Below are 18,774 nucleotides of genomic sequence, written 5' to 3' on the forward strand. Positions count from 1 at the left end.
AAGAGATGTATAGTGATTTTATCTTTCATTTATGACCAATAATGTTATATCCTATGGCACAATGTGGTTACTTGTGTCCAGCTCTTGGAGAACAGCCTCTCCACCTCTTCAGGTATTCTATGATATACAATCCAGGGGCATTTTACCTAGAAGTGCGTTAGAAAACGCACAACGCACATTCCCATATCGCCAGTTATGGCCGTATTTTTTCGCTGTGATAGCGCACAATTATCAATGCGCATCACGTAGGCGAAATGAAATCCGGACGTAGAAGCTGAGATACAGAGCAGAAGTTTACGGGTCTTCAGGGCAGAAAACTGAACTCGACCTCAGCAGCTGGGCCACGGATGCAAGATGGCGGAAAGGCAGGCACCAAAGAGACCTGGTTCAGACCAAACTTATGAACCAGCAAAGGAGAGGAAGGAAGACAAAACGGCAGAGGAAAAAGAGAACACAAATCCGCTGCAGTCTGCGGGCTCGCTAACCTCGCCGAAACCTGGCCCCTCGTCCGTTCTACGGGAAGCCGAAAGTAGTGTGAGACCAGCTACTCCAGCAATCTTATCTGTGAAATCTCGAATACAGAAATTGAGGGGTGAAGTTTTTAAAACCCCAGTGACTAGTAACAACCAGAGTAACCGCAATCCTTCACATGCGGAGTTTAATTGTGTGTGGAATCCTGGTAACTATTTGGATTTCAGTGCAATTGTTGTGGAAAATCAAGACCACTGTCAAGAAACTGACCAGGTGGTAGTGAAATCACTTGTTGACCTGTTTGAGAAGCGGAAGACTCCAGATCCAATCCCAGCCTCTCTTCCAGAACCTCTAAAGATCGAAACGGAAGGCACCAGTGCCATTTGTATGAAACTCTTCAATCATCTGCAGGCCTCAGCTAGCCTATCCAGTGCCATCCGCCTGCGAACGGAGCGGGAGGCAGAGGTAGCATCGCTTTGTGGAACATTCGATCCCAAAAATCTGTGGGTAAAGGCGTTGACTAAGCAGCAAAACTCAATACAGAATAGTCTGCTGGAAATGGTGCCGTCTAGTGCGGAGAGCTTACAAGACCACGCCCAGACAGGCGAAGGGACATCAAAAAGTGCTTAATTTCTGAAAAGTACGGAGGACTCCACGGAATCTCACATGGATTCTTACACTCCGGACAACTCGGAGATGATCAGCTTCGTAACGTGTCTGAGGAGCGCAGCGTCTACTCCCTGGAAATTCGCTTGAAGGGTTATTCTTTGGAGAATGATTTAGATGCAAAGAACCGCACCAGCTCGCTTCGCTAAGTAACCTTTGCATCACAATCTGAAACCATCCCATCCACAAGTTATGAAGATGGTGATTCAATTTTAAGCATTTCTCAGAAGGCTTCAGAAAATGAATCTGACCAGCCAGATGACCACACCGAAATGGAGCAGAATGGAGCACGGAATAACTCTGCCATGATAGACCAGATCTTCAAGGGAGTGCTCGACAGTGAGAACTCTGAGAAATCCGAGCCAGAAGAAAATGCTCAGGATGAGCTTCAAGACTGGCCTCCTCCCTTCTTAGCCTTATCACCACTCGGAAAGTTTCTCAACCTAGAGTCTGTTGTCACACCATTGAATTCGGTGGTGTCCGGCTTGCCTGAACTCAGTGAAACTTCCAACGATAACACTGCTGCCACTAGCACCCCTGTCTCCTTTTACAGTGATGCTGGTCCCCCCTACAGCATTCATGCATATAGATCTCTGCGGCGCAGTCTCGCACCAGCCGGGGTCGATGGCATACCACCTCAAAAGAAACCCTCGCTTCTGGGACAACTGAAAGTGCGTTGGATAGCAGGAACCTAAATCTGCATGAAAAGATCAAGCTCCTCAATGAGGAAGTTGCTGCTCTTCACCACATTATTCAGCAGACAAGCCACACATTAAATTGCTGTGTTGATGAAGAGCACGGCAAGGGATCTCGGGAAAGGGCAGAGGCTGAATGTTTACCGCTTGTTTTCTCTGAGAAGCGTGTCTCACTGCTGAACATGCTGACACATCTAATATCTTCAGAATCTCCAGGCACTTCCTCGCCCCAGTCTGTACAAGGACTAGAACCATGCCGCTGCTCTGTCACCATTTCTGATCTCCGTCTGCCTCTGAAAATGGCCTACTTGTCCTCTGTGATGAACCGGACAGGAAACCTAGTCAGTACTTCCTGTTACTGATTCGCTTTGGGTCTCATTACATAGTGGCCACACCCCTTGCCAGCGTACAAGATGCACTTTGTGGAGATGACATCGTTTTCCCTACTTCAGTAACACTATCAGATTAATGTGCTGTACCCGCCCTCCCGGATTACTAAAACCGCTAATGAACGCGGCCGCACAGAATAATGTGCTGTACACCCCTGAGGCGGAAAGCCGGGGGCTGTTAGCTAGGAGGTATCTTCCTTTTTAATTGCGCTTCTTTCTAACCTTTTAGCATTTCCTCACGACTGCTTCTTTATTTTTAAAAAAGTGTGTGTACTTTGTACTTTCAGCTGCTTTTTTAAAATACTGCTATTTGCACTCGGATACGGTTCCTACCTCAATCTTGATCCCACTCCCCGCACAGCCGATTAATTGCTGGTGCGAGTGTGGGGTGGACGCCATCTTGGGGGAAGGCAGGGGTAGCGCTCTAGTTGCTGGCTGCCTCCCGCCCTCCTCTCTTCCTATAAATGAACATCATTCCCCGACGGCGCAGCGGGCGGGCGCAGAGGGCGCGCCGGCGGCACACCGAAGGCGCGCTAAAGGCAAGCCTGTCTGCGCCCGTCATCGCCTCTCGCCAGTACTCCTGGTCGTGGTCTCCGTGAATTCCGGCACTATGACAGAGAGACACTACTCACACTGAACCCAGGTGGTCAGATTTGTGACGAGCTGCCTGCTCAACTAGGGTATACGGGCTTACAATGCAATACCTGTATATTCACTGTGCCTAGGACCTGCTTGGCTGGACAGACTTCGGGGTCTGGAAAACAAGCTCAGCTCACTGTCCTTCAATTAAATATTAGATCACTTGCTAAGCATTTTTTAGAGATATGGACACTCATTATAGAGGAATCCCCTGATGTTTTCTTCCTGTGTGAAACTTGGATGCTCGATGACATGATTAATTTACCCAATCTTACTCTCCCAGAAGGTTATCTGATTAAGTTAGTAAACAGGGAAACTAGGGGTGGCGGTATAGCAGTCATTCATAAAGAACAATACGCCTGCTCCTTCATTAAGGAAGGTATTTGGGGTTGTGAAGGTGCCCGCTTTAAGATTGTTATCAGCCCGCATTTTACGCTGTCAGGACTATATATTTATATACCTCCGGGACCTGCCACTAAGTTTATTGAGCCTTTACAAGAGGTGGCCAGTTCTTTGGTGGTGGGATCGGCTAATTTTACGATCCTAGGTGATTTAAATCTCCATTTTGATCAGGTTCACAACTCATCCATCAAGAATCTCCTGGCGGACCTAGCGGTCTTGCAATCAGATTCCTTAATTCAGGCCGCTATGCATTTAGCAGGGCATATACTGGATCCACTTTTTTCCAACATCCCAGAGGTCAATACTGATGTGCCCAAACCTATGGGGTGGACGGATCACTATCTGGTTAAGGCCACTGTGAAGGTCATGAAGCCAATTAAATGGATGGGGTGAATTGGGTATTTAAGAGACCATGGCACAAACTCAAATTAAATCACCTCCATACCTCCTTAGGGATGTTTCCCTGTGAGGACATGGCGGACCCGGATATAGTATATACCACCTTCCACGACTGGATTGTGAGGCGACTCGATGCCCTCATTCCTGCTAAATGGACTAAGGGGCGCAGATCCTCCTCCAACCCTTGGTATAATGACACCCTGAGATCCATGAGGAAAGAATGCAAGAGGGCAGAGCGAACATGGAGAAGGGACTATAAAGATGGGGACAAAGAGATGTACTTGGCTAACTTAAAACTTTATAATAAAGCTATTTGCTCTATGCGTGCTACATTTTATGCGGAAGAAATCAAAGCCAGTTCTAACCCCACCAAATGTATTTTTAAACTGGTTCAGGAACTTCATAGTAACAGAACCTCTGCTTCTAGCATAACCTCCGCACAGCAGTGCGAAGACCTTGCCATTTTCTTTGTAGAAAAGGTGCAAAAAATGTATAGGTCCTTTCCGCAGCCTTCTTTAGATATGCACTCCTCCACCAATACCAAAGTTGATGGTGCCACCCTGACTTTCATACCAGAGATCACGAATGATGAGTTAGTTAAACTCTGTAGGAAAGTTAAATCCGGATCTCCGGCTGACCCTATGAGGCTGGCATACTTTATTGAGTCTCTAACGTTCTACCAACAGCCTCTGAGTTTTATACTGAACTTGTCCTTTTCCATGGCCAATGTTCCTACTGCCTGGAAACAGGCATGGGTATCCCCTATTATCAAGAAGCCCATCCTAGATCCATCAAAACCAGAAAACTGTAGGCCTATCTCCCTTCTCCCATGGGTGGCCAAGCTTGCTGAGGCCCATGTAAATAATGTGTTCTCCCAATTCATGCACCAGAATAGCATTCTGGACCCATCTCAAAATGGGTTCAGGCCGGGTCATAGCAGCAAGTCTGCCCTACTGGCTAAGACTGAACATCTCCGGATGATTCTCGACGCCGGTCAGAGTGCAGCGCTGATTTTGCTAGACCTCAGCGCTGCCTTTGACACGGTGTTGCATGACATCCTGTTATACCGTCTGGAGTCAGCTGGAATTACTGGTCTCGCTCTGGAATGGTTTTGTTTAGTTTTAAAGGACAGATCCTTCCGGGTGTCGGCACCTCCGTATCTTTCTCAGTCCCACTACATCGGTCAGGGTGTCCCTCAGGGCTCTGCACTCAGCCCGTCTCTTTTTAATCTCTATGTGCAGCCGCTTGCGGCAGTTGCTAAAGAGTGGGACCGTACGCTGGTATCATATGCAGATGATACTCAGCTGGTCATCACACTTACTGAAGGGCCATCGACATCGGCCACGAGATTTAGAGACGGGATGGCTGCAGTAGCCCAATGGATGACTGAGAATTGCCTGCAGCTTAATGCAGGCAAAACTGAGGTGCTGCTTGTAGGGAAGAACACCACCCTCTGGAGTGAGCACTGGTGGCCATCCTCGCTGGGCATCATGCCAGCGTCCAAGTCACTAGTTAAAAACCTGGGAGTTTGGATGGACTCCTTGCTCAGCTTTCAGACCCACACCAAGAGGGTAGCAGCTACTTGTGTGGGTCTTATGAGAGGCCTTAACCCGATATTGATGTTTTTTTACTCCAAAATGCGTCAGCTTATTGTCCAAGCCACCATCCTATCACGCCTGGACTATGCCAGTGTGCTGTTTTTGGGTGCAAACAAAGCCGAGGTAGCGCGTTTGCAGAGAGTTCAGAACTCGGCAGCGAGGACCTTGGTAGGTCTTCCCCGTAGATGCCCAGCCAGAGCCACGATCAGAAAGCTGCACTGACTTCCGATTAATTCCCGAATCCAGTTAAAAGCTCTCTGTCTGGCGTTTAAGATTCTTAAATCCGGGAGCCCTGATCTCCTGTGTCCGCTTCTGACCCCGTATGTGCCCCAGCGTAGTCTGTGCTCACTGGGACAAAACCAAGTGATCGTACCTCGGACTAAACTATGTCGCATTGGTGGTCGTTCTTTCCGGGTGCTGGGAGCCAAGCTCTGGAACTCCTTCCCGGTGGGCATCCGTGGAATGGAGAACCTGTTCGCCTTCCGGAAAGCTATTAAAACTTTCTTGTTCCCCCCTTCTTAGGGATGCACATCCTAGCTTGGCTTGCTTTTTACTGTACTGCACCTCTTGATCTACCAGCGCCGGGACGCCTCTTTGCTGGGGCAGCTGTCGTGCTCACACAAACTACTAACATAACAAAACATAACTAAACGATGCTGCTTCGACCTTTGACATTGATATTGACGTGTACAGCCTGCCACAGAATGAAGTTACACCAACAACCGAGAAACGCAAATCTGCCAAATCCAAGAAAACTAGCTTTGCCTCTCCAGCTTTCAGTTCTCCTACTGTCAGTTCTATTCGAACCAGCAACTTGCTGTTAGTAGGCTCCCTTACAGCCTCACAGGAATCCCTGAACAAGACCAAATTTCCACTTGATAAGGTTCCTTTCCTGTCACCTTTAGAGGGGAATATCCATCTAAAATTGCAGTGCCAGAGCCATTCCAATGTACACCACATTGGATTTCTGACTATGTTCAATGACGTGAGTGGGTTTGGAGCCTGGAACAGACACTGGTGAGTCTTATTTAGGAATTACTTGTCATAATGGGCATATCCTGACCAGGAGAAAACCATGGATCCTCTAGGACAAATCAATCTCTTTAACTGTACTAGTCCCCAGATTGAGGCAGCCAGCTGGGAGTTTTGTGCCCGTCCTAATACTCTGGAGTTGATTACAGCGCGCCCTCAGCATGAAGATGACACTGAGACTTTGGTGACTCAGTGCCGCAATAACCTCTGCTTCTCCAAGAACTGGCTGTCTGCTGACACAAAGGATGAGAGAAACCAGTGGATAGAACTCCTGAACCAGGCGTTGGTGGACCTCAGGACTTGGCGTACCACATCAGACAATGTAACATCGTCTCCCCAAAGCTCACAGACCGAAGCTCGCCCGTCTTTGATGCTTCAGGGTGGACCAAATGACTCTGGCATATCTGTGGCCACTAATTGGGAACAGGCTGATACTGCATCTATTCGCGAAACTGACTGTTAAACCCTTGCTGTCATTTTCCTTTTGCCATACTCTGAAAAAGTATGTAGCACATATATATGCCGGGCACTCGCCATCATGAAATGCTGCTAATTTTTTTACCAGAAGACCTTTTTGCTACGTTCGTCTATGCTGTGTTTTCGGGCTTGCCTTGGCCTGAATAAAAAACCGTGTCATACTAATCCATGACTTTATTTCGTATTACCTATACTCCCTAATGAGAAAGGACAACTTTATAAATTTTATCCAGATCTGGACATTAAAATATGCATCACATATGAACCTGAAAATAACACGTCCTATTCAGCCCTGAAGAAGTCCGGTCACGGACGAAACGCGTTGGCTATTTGGCTATCAGCGTTTTTTTAATGAAAATGAAAAACTGAATAAAGGACAGAAAACTGAAGACACAGAGTCTCTTGCCTATGTATTTGTTGGGAAAACAATTGTGATACTGTTACATGTGATTTGACAAATGTTGAGATATCACTTTACTACCTATCCTAAACGGTGTATTTAATCCTGCAGGGTGCTGTCCATTTTTCAAACACTAATTGGGAACTTGCTGATACTGCATCTATTCGCGAAACTGACTACTAAACCCTTGTTGCCATTTTCCTTTTGCCATACTCTGAAAAAGTATGTAGCACATATATATGCCGGGCACTCGCCATCATGAAATGCTGCTAATTTTGTTACTTTGTTGCAATAAACTGCACTTAAATTCTAGAAATCCGGCGATAGTCGGCGATATGGCACATTAGCACATGAAAACAAACGTTGTTTTCATGAGCTAATGTGTGCATTGATAAACGGGGGGGTGGAATCAGCGTTATGATCCACAACCCCATGTTATCAATGCCCTAACACCTGGTCAGAGCAGGCGTTGGGAGACCTGAGATAAACAAGTTTATCGCAGGTCTGCCTCTCCCAACGCCTGCCTTGGTAATAGGATGCTCCCACCTCCAACCACATTTTACATGTGGTTGGACGTGTGAACACCCACTTTGCATGTCATTAGCGACGTTTGTCGCCGACATGCAAAGTGGGCTTGAGCCAGGCGTTAAAATGCCCTTGTGGATAGGGCTCTAGAAGTATCGCTGCTTTCTCGGCACAATTCGCCGAAAAAGCGGCGATACTTCCCCTTGCTAATATGCCCCCCAATCTTTGCACAAAGTTGTGATCATCTGCGTCCCTTGTGAGTCTGGTCAATGAATAACTCGGGAGTTAGATTCAGTATTCCCTGCTTCAGACATCTTTTTTTAAGGAGTAGGGTTTGGGGAGGGGGGGGGGGTTAATATCAAGGACCCAATCATTGACATTGTTCTTGAAAAAGTATTATTTAAGGCGGGAGATACTAAGGAAATAAGATAGTGCATGCTATTTGGTACTTTTATTTAACATTTTTCTAAACCTAAAATTACTAATTGTGTACAAAATGGCCTTCAAACATTTGCGTCTTGCACAACACACCACCGTGGTCCATTCTTAATTAGGATTCGAAACAGCCTGATCTTTAAATAAGTGTCAACGTTAACTGTCATCTGTATATAAAAATGAAGGGTTGACACAAGTAGGTTCTCTCTCCATGAATCGCGGTCGGTATGTGCCAGTGCATAGAGCATGCTGTGATTTTTCATCTTGTAGAAGTAATCCATGCACGAGTGTGACCTTTGCTGTAGAGGATGCTAATTGCTTTGCTGTAGAGCAATATCAACTTTCTACTACAAATGCCTTAGAGCACAACTAATTCTTTATGGCTAAGAACTTATAATAAAATTCTTAATTACTACTGCCTTTTTATTGAGCAGGGGTGATGCGCTGATATCTGCATATTTATGAACAATTATTATGATTTATCATTTGACACCTTAAGGGAAAGATATGTGGATATATTGGCACTCTTTACCGATGGCTCAGGATATGGGCCAATATTTCCCCATCCGCAGTTATGCCGATACTGGGTGTAGCAGTATCTCTTGGGGCAGAAGAAATCCTGCCCAAAGCGAGTTAGACCCTGAAGGATCACTAAGAAACGAGTTCTTACTACGGGGATAATTAGTTCCACGCTGACTTCCCAATAATTCCTTATTTTCAAACAAAACCTCCACCTGGAGATGTTGCTGTTTTCAGCTGCCCAAATCTCCAGGCGAAAATTAACAGGACTGTTGTGTCTGTGTGGAATTTATCATTCCAATGAGGCCAGTAACTGCTCTAACCAGCTCCACTGGAATTGAGGGCACTCATAATAAAGGTCAAAGTGGTGGTTGTTTTTAATAAAGAAAAGTAGTTAGAAATGCAGATAGTATTCTATGAGTACAGATAACCTCACTGGGGTCTGAACTTCAGACTAAAGATGATGTCCAGTGTACAGCCATTTTATACATAGTTGCGTGATTGTCTTACTGTTGAAATTCATCTCTCCTGGATCTCCCCTGTATCCAGAATGCCACATTAGGTATGCTACTAAACATATGCCGTTTATTTAGCAGCATTGGAGTTTCCTAGATGAAACCAATACTTAATTGTAAAAATAATTTGCAAAAATATAAGTGTTGGTCTACAATCGTTTAGTAAGTTGGCAGTGTGAACCAGAATGGTGGCAGGCCTTACCTGCAGTGCCACCAACTTCAGGCTGTTTACCCAGCCGGAAGTCAGGAATACATAAATAGTACTACTTAATTTAATTTCATTTCATTTTATTGATATTCTATTCCATTTATTTTATTTCTATTTTCTGTTGCGGTTCATGGAAATAGAAGAAGGATGCCAATAAACTGGAATGGTGAAAGATCATTTGTTGACTCATACTTCCTCTGCTCAGAGTGGAAAACCGAGGCACAAATGAACCGTTGCCTGAAACAACATTGTAGACTAGGCAGGGAAAGTGTCTTAGAAAAGTAAATTTTCTAGGTTCAGCGTTCCAGCAAATGTTTTGTAGCATACCGAAATAAAAAAAACTGACCACTCATTCATCGAATGTGAACACACCACAGCTCATGAACACTTGGAACGCAATTGATAATCCGCGGGAGAAATGCTTACTGCCTTTAGAGCTTCTTTTAGTTTGACCTGCCCAATAGGCCATGTGCTTGCCTCAATTAGCTTTTTTTTGTCTGAAACACTTTAAAGACATTACGAGGTTGTAGCAGAAAATAGTTGTTCTTTGATACCATCAATACGATTTGTGAAGCACATTTCAGAAGTGTATTCCACCATGTCTATTCCCTTGGATTTTTGAATGTGATGGCACAAGAAAAAACGGAATGGCATCTTTTAAAATAACCAAAGTATTTGAACAATGTACATTTATAATTTTACAATACATTCGACTGAAACATTTCACATCTACTTTAAATTGGGTCAGAGTTTCACAAATTTTGGAAGCTGATAATATGTGTTTCAAACATTTAAAATATTATAGATTCACATAGACCCATTAATGTTTTCACATATTTTGTTTAGTTTTACTGTCATTATTTCTATCTCTTTCTGCTATTTTTCTTCTTTATTCCGCACTTACAATTGGCCTGTGATTTCTTTATTAATCACTTTCCGTAAACATCTTTGTGTTTTTTTATTTATTTCCCCTGTTAATATATGTTCTGCATTCTTAATATTTCCCTTTGGGACATCTATTTCTTTTCCCTTGCTTTTATTTTTGTCTCACTTACTGTAGTTTAATGTACACATTTGTTCTTCTTGCTCTCCAATTCACACTGTATCATGCCTTCCTTTCGTCCCTCTCCTTCTTCCCTCCTTGATCCCTGCCTACATCCCTGTCTTCCTTTCTTACTGTCTTCTTTCCAATCTTCCCCTCTTCTCCCTAGGCTCTGCTTTCCTACGTTCCCCTTTCCTTTATTTATTCCATCATTCCTTCCACTCTCTTTTAGGTTGTTCTTTTGCCCTTTCTTTCGTTGTTGCCGTCGTTTTATTCATCCCCTCTCTTTATATACAGATTTTCTCACTTTACAGCTCCTAAACGTTTGCCTACCTGTCTTTCCTCCGCCCAGAAACATCAGTATTTGATCTAATTGACTTCTTTTATAAGATACTGGATTCAGAGTCATAATGCAGTGCTCCACGCGAGCAGGATGCTGCATTGCAGATATTACTCAGCCCACTGCAAGATAAGCGCTTTCTTGAACCAGCTCTTATCCTATGACATAATATTATTTGGCTTTGAAAACTGAAAGTCATACACCACTAAGAAATAAAAAGAGCCCCCTGTCCATTTCCATGAAAGGAGTGAATGCCAGATTCAGGGAGGATCCCGGCGAGGCCCACCTGGGCATGTAAGTCCCATCCGTGTCAAGGAAGCATCTCCCCCCAAAGGAGTGCTATATTTAAATATTGATAATTTACATACTCTGCTTCAGCTCTGTTCACTCCCCCTTGGCAGTATGCATTGATGACCTGTAGGAAGCTTCTCTGATAACAAAACGTCTAGGATAGATTTCAAGTCTGATGAATGTAGTCCGTTCAGTTCTTGGCACAACATTGGTTTTAGAATTCAGTCACTTTACCAAGTCCTTTCAAGTCTTGCTACGCTGAGGGGTGATTGGATGGTAAGTTATCCATTGGAATAAAGTCAAGTTTGTTTCCTACATGGCGGTACTCCGGCTCTTCTACCACAGTTGGGTTATGGTAGGAGGAAGCTCCGTATCTTACATCATACGGTTCCACTGAATCATCCAGTCGTAGAACTGAAAAATAGGTTTTAGTTGTGATTAAAAAACATTTTAACATCAAAAAGTCAGTATCATGTAAATAACAGAACCTCCAATATACTGTACAACACTTAAAACCAGATAAAGATGGCTTTTCTAAAACTATATGCATACAGAATAGTGTGCCTATACAAAATGTTGTATGTGCAATAGTAGATTTGTGAACATGCGGGCAGGACGAGTCCAACTTAGAATATTGAGCCAATTCACAGTTGTGGCTAGCCCACAATTAGGTATTTTTCTGTATGGCAACTGTGAGAACTTTTGTGTCAGCTTTACCTGAGCCCTAGGTCTCAATGAATATCCCATAATGTTTATGCTTCTAGGATAGCTGTTTATTCCTATAACCTCTTTCTTCATAAGTGGTTCCTTTGAGTTCTATTTTAACACGAGTTTATTTTATTCAATTTTCCTATTCTTAGTTAATACATTTTTACATTATGTTTTAAAACTTGGATTAGACTTTCCTGATTTGTTCTAGTGTTTAAGGCATTGGTATCCCACACAGCCCTTTCGGTATCTTTAAGAACTGTAGTTCAGCTCAGCTAAGTTCCAAAAGCTGAGCCAGATAATACCTATACTGAGAAAATTAGTTTAAGTTTATGAGATACCATGAGGTGTCGCTACGTGCCGGCAAAGATGGCCACCAAATGGTAAGACTCCCGTACCTACGGAATATAATCCCCAAATTAACCGAACAATATTCGTCCTGATGAGCACAATCTACTTTATGGATGTTCATAACGACAGGAGCAGCAGCTAGGCTGAAGAAAATCACCCGAAGTAGCAATCCCAAAGAGCAAGACCAGTGGTGGAGCCACATTCTCCGTCCCACAGTACGAGAGGGCAGGGCACACCATACGCAGAGGTTGGAGGTCAGCCTATGAGGCAGAAGTGCAGCAATGAAGGGATGGGACCTAAACATAACATAGACTTAACAGTGCACCAGTTGATGGAACTCAGTCTGAGGTGGAGACAGTGAGTGAGACAACCCGAGCGAGTGGGAAATCATCGGTAGTTAATGCCAGGTAAAAGGTGCAAATAGGCCCTTGAAAATGGGGCCAAAATCAGGTCAAATCTTAGCAGCGACCTGGAAGTGGAACACCGATTCACTAAGGAGCAGGCCAGCAAGACTTCCTGGGGTGCAGTGACGCTGAGTGAGGGAGCCCAAGAGAGGGGGAGGTATCAATGGTGTGCGCTGGGTGTGGGGGCGCAAACTAGGCAAAGCATTCAGGGTGCTAACTGGGCCAGACCTAATTAAATCCCTCCACTGGGAAATGAGCATCCAGCCACCAGATGAAGGGAGAGGATCATCGAGGTGCCTCTTCTATTTTTCTAGGGCACCCCGGGCCCTGTTTGCCAGCTAGATCAGAGCACCCGATCAACATTACCGGGTGCTAATACCGGCTGGAGAGAGACCTTGAGATGATTTTCTTTGGGCATGAGCGATATATATTGGCAGGAAGGGACTGGGAGAATCTGGAGGCCACTAAGTGAAGGGAAAAGTAGGGACATGCTCCTCCCCGGCAGCGACCACAGATGATTTGGCCAAAGATATCAGCGGCGAAACAACGGTGTGAAGGTGCAATGGTGAGGGTGGGCGGGGCACGGGGATCAACATAACAACATAAACGACAATGCTATATCACGGGGATAAGAGGCGGAAACTATGAGGGAACAATAGGAATAAATCTATGGAGAGCAGACCTTAAAAAACTGGGTGAAAGACACTAAGTCTCTCTAAAACCAAGATCAATCAACTACAAAAACATGACAAATTTATCGAAGCTAAACTTGAAGACTACAAGGGCCACTCAAGGCACAACAATATCAGGGTAGTGGGCTTCCGAAATGGCGGAATGGCCTAGTGCTAAACTATTTTTGGAGGATTTGACACTGAACACATTCCAACCAAGGGACTTTCAAAATTCTTCTCTGTCGAGTGGTTGCAGAGGGCACTGATCCTGGCCACACACCCTGGGGGCCCACCTAGAAAACTTAAGGCAAGAATCTTCCAAGATAGGGATGTCATTCTGCAAGCAGCCAAACAACAGAACCACATACAGTATAAAAATGCAAGTAAAAGTTTCTTTCCAGACTTCACATTGAGTCCAAAGATTTAGACACAATTTTGATGAAGTAAAGAGAGTGCTCTGGACAAAGGAAATAAAATACATAAGGAATGTGCCCCGCAAAGCTGCAGATTGTTGCCAAGGGCAAAACATGGCACTTTAGCTCACCAGACAAGGCCAGTGAGTTGCTGGATGATTGAAAACCTGTGATCGCTCAGTGTGCACTGCAACGGAGGTATACATAGATGTCAGGACAAGCTGGACATAATAAAGATAGTCCATTGAGGAGATGATCAGTAGACATTCGGGGAAACTCCACATCAACAACACTGACAGCTGTGGAGAAAGCAAATGGCATGGACGAGATATGGTAAAAGCCCGCCCCACCATAGAAATGACTCAGAGCAATCCAATGGACTACAACTAGATAGCACGTAGACCAGCTGGTCTGGTGGGCAAACCTGGGACCATCAGCAGACGCCTAGCTGATGTACAGATAACAGCCCACGAAAGTGGATCCAAAAAACCAAGAGAGGCGCATCAGACAATGTTTAATGTTGGTGATGTATAGAACTAAGCCGGGTCGACAGGCACTCTGCACATTAAGGAGACAGCTAGTTTGAAACCTGCCTAGCAGTGCAGAAGGAATGGAGGAGTTGCGTTGAGGGGAGGAATTTGGGTTTATTGGGTAATCCAACTCACACACACGCACACACACACACACAGAAGTGTCACAAGAATGCAGAGTAGGGTAGACTATTCAGCGCCTGGAATGGATGAGAAGTGTCCTGAGGCAAAATAGAAAAGAGAAGGAATATTGTAGGGACTCTGATGATCACTGACACGGCGCTAAGAGCATTTACATTGAACGTCAATGGCCTGAGCAATAAAGTAAAAAGAGGAGTAATCATGCTGTATTTAAAAATACAGTCCAGCCGTGGTCATGTTACAGTAATCCCACTAAAGGGGCAACAATTGTCTTCTCCTACAGTGATACCTATATATGTTTCTGGCTCACTATGGCTTCACAACCGATTCTAGGGGGGGGGAGGGGGGGCCTCTAGATCAAAAGGCAGTCCTATACTTTCCACACAAAATGCATCAAGACTGGTAAAGCCGATATGTGGCATAGATAGGACACTGAACTTGTGCTCCATATATGTCCTGTGGAAAATAGAAGCAGTCACAGACCTAGGAGCCCTAATAATACAGTTGCTACCTGGTATACTGATTCTGGCAGTCGATAAAGATATAGGGCCAGATGTAGGAAACCAAATACCGGTCGGTAACGGCCGATACCGACCGGTATTTGGGTTTTGTCATGTAGGGGGCCTTTGATTTACAGAATGGGTAAATTTACTGATTCTGTAAATTTACAGAATCGGTAAAATACTGAATCGGTAAAATACTGAATCGGTAAATTTACTGATTCTGTAAATCAATATGTAGATGGCACAGTAAACAGTGCCACAGGCCCTTAAGAATTCGTTATTTACCACCAAATACCATTGGGTGGAAAATTACGAATTCCTGTGTACATGCACATCTGTGCTTGTACACCTGTGCCATGTGGCATACATACCTGCCCTAAGGGCATGTATGTGTGTCACATGGCACACAAGCCAGAAACAGGGGTGCAACAGGGTGTCAAAGTGACACCCTGTCCCCCTTGGCAATTCTGTATTTTTACAGAATCTGTAATTACCGAATCGGTATTTGCCATTGCTTCCTATGGGCTTCAAGGCCCATAGGAATCAATGGCAAATACCGATTCGGTAATTACCGATTCGGTAAATACAGAATCCTACCGAATCGGTATTTGTTACCGAATAATTACCTACATCAGATTTACCGATTCATGAATACCAAATCGGTAACATTCGGTATTTATGAATCGGTTAATCTGATTTACCTACATCTAGCCCATAGACAGATAACAGGTCAGACCAGTAGGAGTACACCAAGCCCATTGTCTAGTTTTCGGATGGCTATTGGCCTTGCAGATGTATGGAAGGCTCGGAACCCACTAGAGAACAAATATACATTCTATTCAGGAGCACACAAGAACTCTTCACATATAGGCAACTACGTAATGCAATGAATCCACCTAGGCCACTTTCGGTAGGACAAACAGTTGACCAAGGAAATCTCTGATCAATGTTTTCCTATGGGCCGAGATCACGTTCCGGGATGGAGAGAAATGAGAGGGTTGGCACAGAGATACATGGTACCTCAAACGATAGAGATATTGTGAATAAATTAAAGAAAACCTCAGAGCACCACTTCATCGAGAATACAGGGTCAGTAGGCTCACAGACTTCACTGTGGGAAGCCTACAAAAATGGTATTTAGTGGCCACGCCATCTCATTGATTGCAAGAGGAACTAAAAAACGATGGGAGCAAATGAGTACAGTAGAAAGTGAAACCCTAGCATTATTATCATTGGTCCGGGCACTGGGAGATGAAGATTGAAGACACCTGCTGCGCTTGAAGCAGCAGGAATACCATACAGTAGCTGAGAACAAGGCAAGAGCCATTTATATAGCCGTACTGTGCAAACTCTACCGAGCTGAAAACAAGTCGGGCAGTACGCTTGCCCGTCGGGGGTCGAGATACTGTACCCAGACCTGGGTGTGCAAGATCCAGATGGCAAATGTACACAGGTTAAGGAAAAGAGTGAAGTAGCAGAAGTTGTTGCACCGTATTACCAGGCAGTATATTCATCCACAAATCATAATACATGGCAGGAAACGTGTTATTTTCTTAAAGATATTATTTTTCCTAGACTTTTACCTGAGGACAAGTTAATGTTAGACGCCGACATCGAAACTGAAGAGATAGTGACAGCAATATGGGAAATTAAGTTGGCAAGTCAGCGGGCCCGAATGGCCTGTCAACAGAGTTGTATAAGACCATGGCCAGCAGGCTAGCTGAACATATGCTAAACATGTTTAAGGAGTTGCGAGTAAAAGATAATCTACTACATGACCTGAGGCTGGCCACGATCATGGTCAAACCAAAGGAGGCAAGCCGCCTGATGAGTGTCCCTACTAAACTCAGATGGATAGGTTCTGGCGATGAGGCCCCTTCATTAACCATCAAATCCTGCAATTATTGCCTTAATTCACCCCAACGAATTGGGATTTATGCCTAATAGAGGAGCACACGTCAGCCCACAGAAACTATTAGGGTGTATGGAATACACACAGACGGTGTAGGTACCGGCCATGATGATTTCTCTGGCCACAAAAATGGAATTCCACACACTGAAATGCCCTTATTTATTTGAGGTCCTGAAAAGAATAGTGTTTTGACCAGAGATCAACCATCGGCACAGCTAGGAGTGAACAGTACCCTGTATGTCCCATTAGGCAGGGTTGCCCACTGTCACCATTGCTGTTCAAACTGGCTTTGGAGACCCTGGTAAAGTGTTTGAGGGGAGACCCCATAATTCAACTTCTCCATTTGGCAAACTCACGGGCAGAAAGAATTTCACTACACACTGACAACATACTACTGTACGTAGTAAAGTTCAATTACACCATTCCCAGAATTCTACACATCTTTGATATTTTTGGGAAATGCTTCTGCTTCTGCTACACCAGCAACTGCGGCAAGTCACACCTATATCCCTTGGCAGTGTTTGCCAATCGGCTGCCTACTACAAGTTGCTACACATGACTTCCGCTACCTAGGTACTTTTATCACCAAGAGACACTGATGCTTTTCTTGCTAATAACCTTTAAACCCTCCTGGATCAATTTAGATTGGATGTAAATCACTGTAGAAACCTGTCAGTCTCACTCATGGGAATGGTGGCCATGTTCAAAATTATCCCCCTTCCTAAGATACTTATGCTAGGTAGGACACTACCTGTAGGATACTCTGGGGTTTATTTGAGAAGGTGGAGGCACAGGTCTGTGTGTTAATTTGGAACAGAAAAGCTCCCCGTATCATCCTTCACAAGTTGGCATGTAAGGTGTACAATAGGGGCATAGAGCTCCTAGACACAAGAAAATACTATTAGCCCACTCATTTAGTAACTGTCAATGACTGGATGTTTGTACCACAAGCGAGCTCTTTGTACAGATTGATAGGCACGCCATAGGCAGTACAAGTTACCCAGCCACGCTATACAGACATACACTACTAAAACCACTGCCAGTACACACCAACAAAGATGTGGCAATATGTAGGGAAGCCACAAAAGTTCCAGGCTGGAAGCGGTCAATCATGGAGAAGACACCACTGTGGGATATTGGCACCTTAGCCTAACTGGAAAAAGATAAAGGTTTCTGGAGATCGTACCATATAAGTATAGAACAAATTGGGAGTAATATAATCCGGGGAGGAAATGGTCACACTAGACACACTATGATGCGATTACCACATGGTAGCATGTGAGGCATAAAGATATATGCAAGCCTTGGCAACAAACATCATTCGGCACAGTGTGCTCCCAGAGTCCTCTCCATCAGTAGTCAGATTCCTATCTAAGACGGCTCCCAAAAAGTAGTATCACTAATATATAAAAAGTAATTAACAACTCCCCAGACACTATGGGACAATTGCAACAGACATACGAGGCAGACTTGGTGGCCTTGGAGGAAAAAGAATGGAAGGAGGAATTACAAACCCCCTGGGAGGTGGCGATAAGAATGGGCTTTAAGCTAATCCAAGTGTGTATTTTACAAAAGTCCTAGGTTGAGTGGTGCAAAAAAACATTGTAAATGAGGCTAACAATAAATGCCTGAGGTGATGCACGCAGATAGGGGCCTGTTTTATGTCTTGTGGTCATGCCCGCAAATACGGCAATATTGAGAATATTCAAAGGCTTGCCCAGTGAAAATCACTGGTCAGCGATTAGATTGCTCCACCAAGAGAGATCCCATTAAACAGAAAATGTATGAGTTGAGAGACATTGCACATCTCTCCCTTCCAGGTTTATGTATTACAATAATTCCCAGTGCAGGGATAGCATTGTTACATACATTTTCCTAAGAACTTGCTTTCCAAATAATACACTGTTATTTTTTATATTTAAGTTTTTGGTATCTGCGGTGTCTTCTGTCTCTTAGCTTTACTGCTATTCAAAATGCTATCTGGCACTCCAAAGTTGAATAGTTATTCAATCAGAAGGATAGCCAGAGAACATCCTTATGAGCAAAGTTTGACATGGTAGTTTGAGACTCTTCTTGACTAGATTGTGTCTTCTTTGTA

General features: G+C 44.3%; 1 protein-coding gene and 1 pseudogene across 1 annotated transcript in view; one reads left to right on the top strand and one right to left on the bottom strand.

Annotated features, from left to right (window-relative positions):
• Positions 1 to 354: 354 nt before the first annotated feature.
• Positions 355 to 6,754, top strand: LOC147672911 (anillin-like; annotated as a pseudogene).
• Positions 6,755 to 10,190: 3,436 nt separating this feature from the next.
• Positions 10,191 to 18,774, bottom strand: part of LOC147672912 (uncharacterized) — a 46,822-nt gene continuing 38,238 nt past the window's right edge. The window contains exon 3 of the mRNA XM_086947926.1: positions 10,191 to 11,457. Coding sequence (XP_086804052.1) covers positions 11,297 to 11,457 — 161 coding nt within the window. The 3' untranslated portion in view covers positions 10,191 to 11,296. The remainder of the gene's footprint in view (positions 11,458 to 18,774) is intronic.

Source organism: Lissotriton vulgaris, unplaced genomic scaffold (assembly GCF_964263255.1).
Source record: "Lissotriton vulgaris unplaced genomic scaffold, aLisVul1.2 SCAFFOLD_405, whole genome shotgun sequence".
Taxonomy (NCBI): domain Eukaryota; kingdom Metazoa; phylum Chordata; class Amphibia; order Caudata; family Salamandridae; genus Lissotriton; species Lissotriton vulgaris.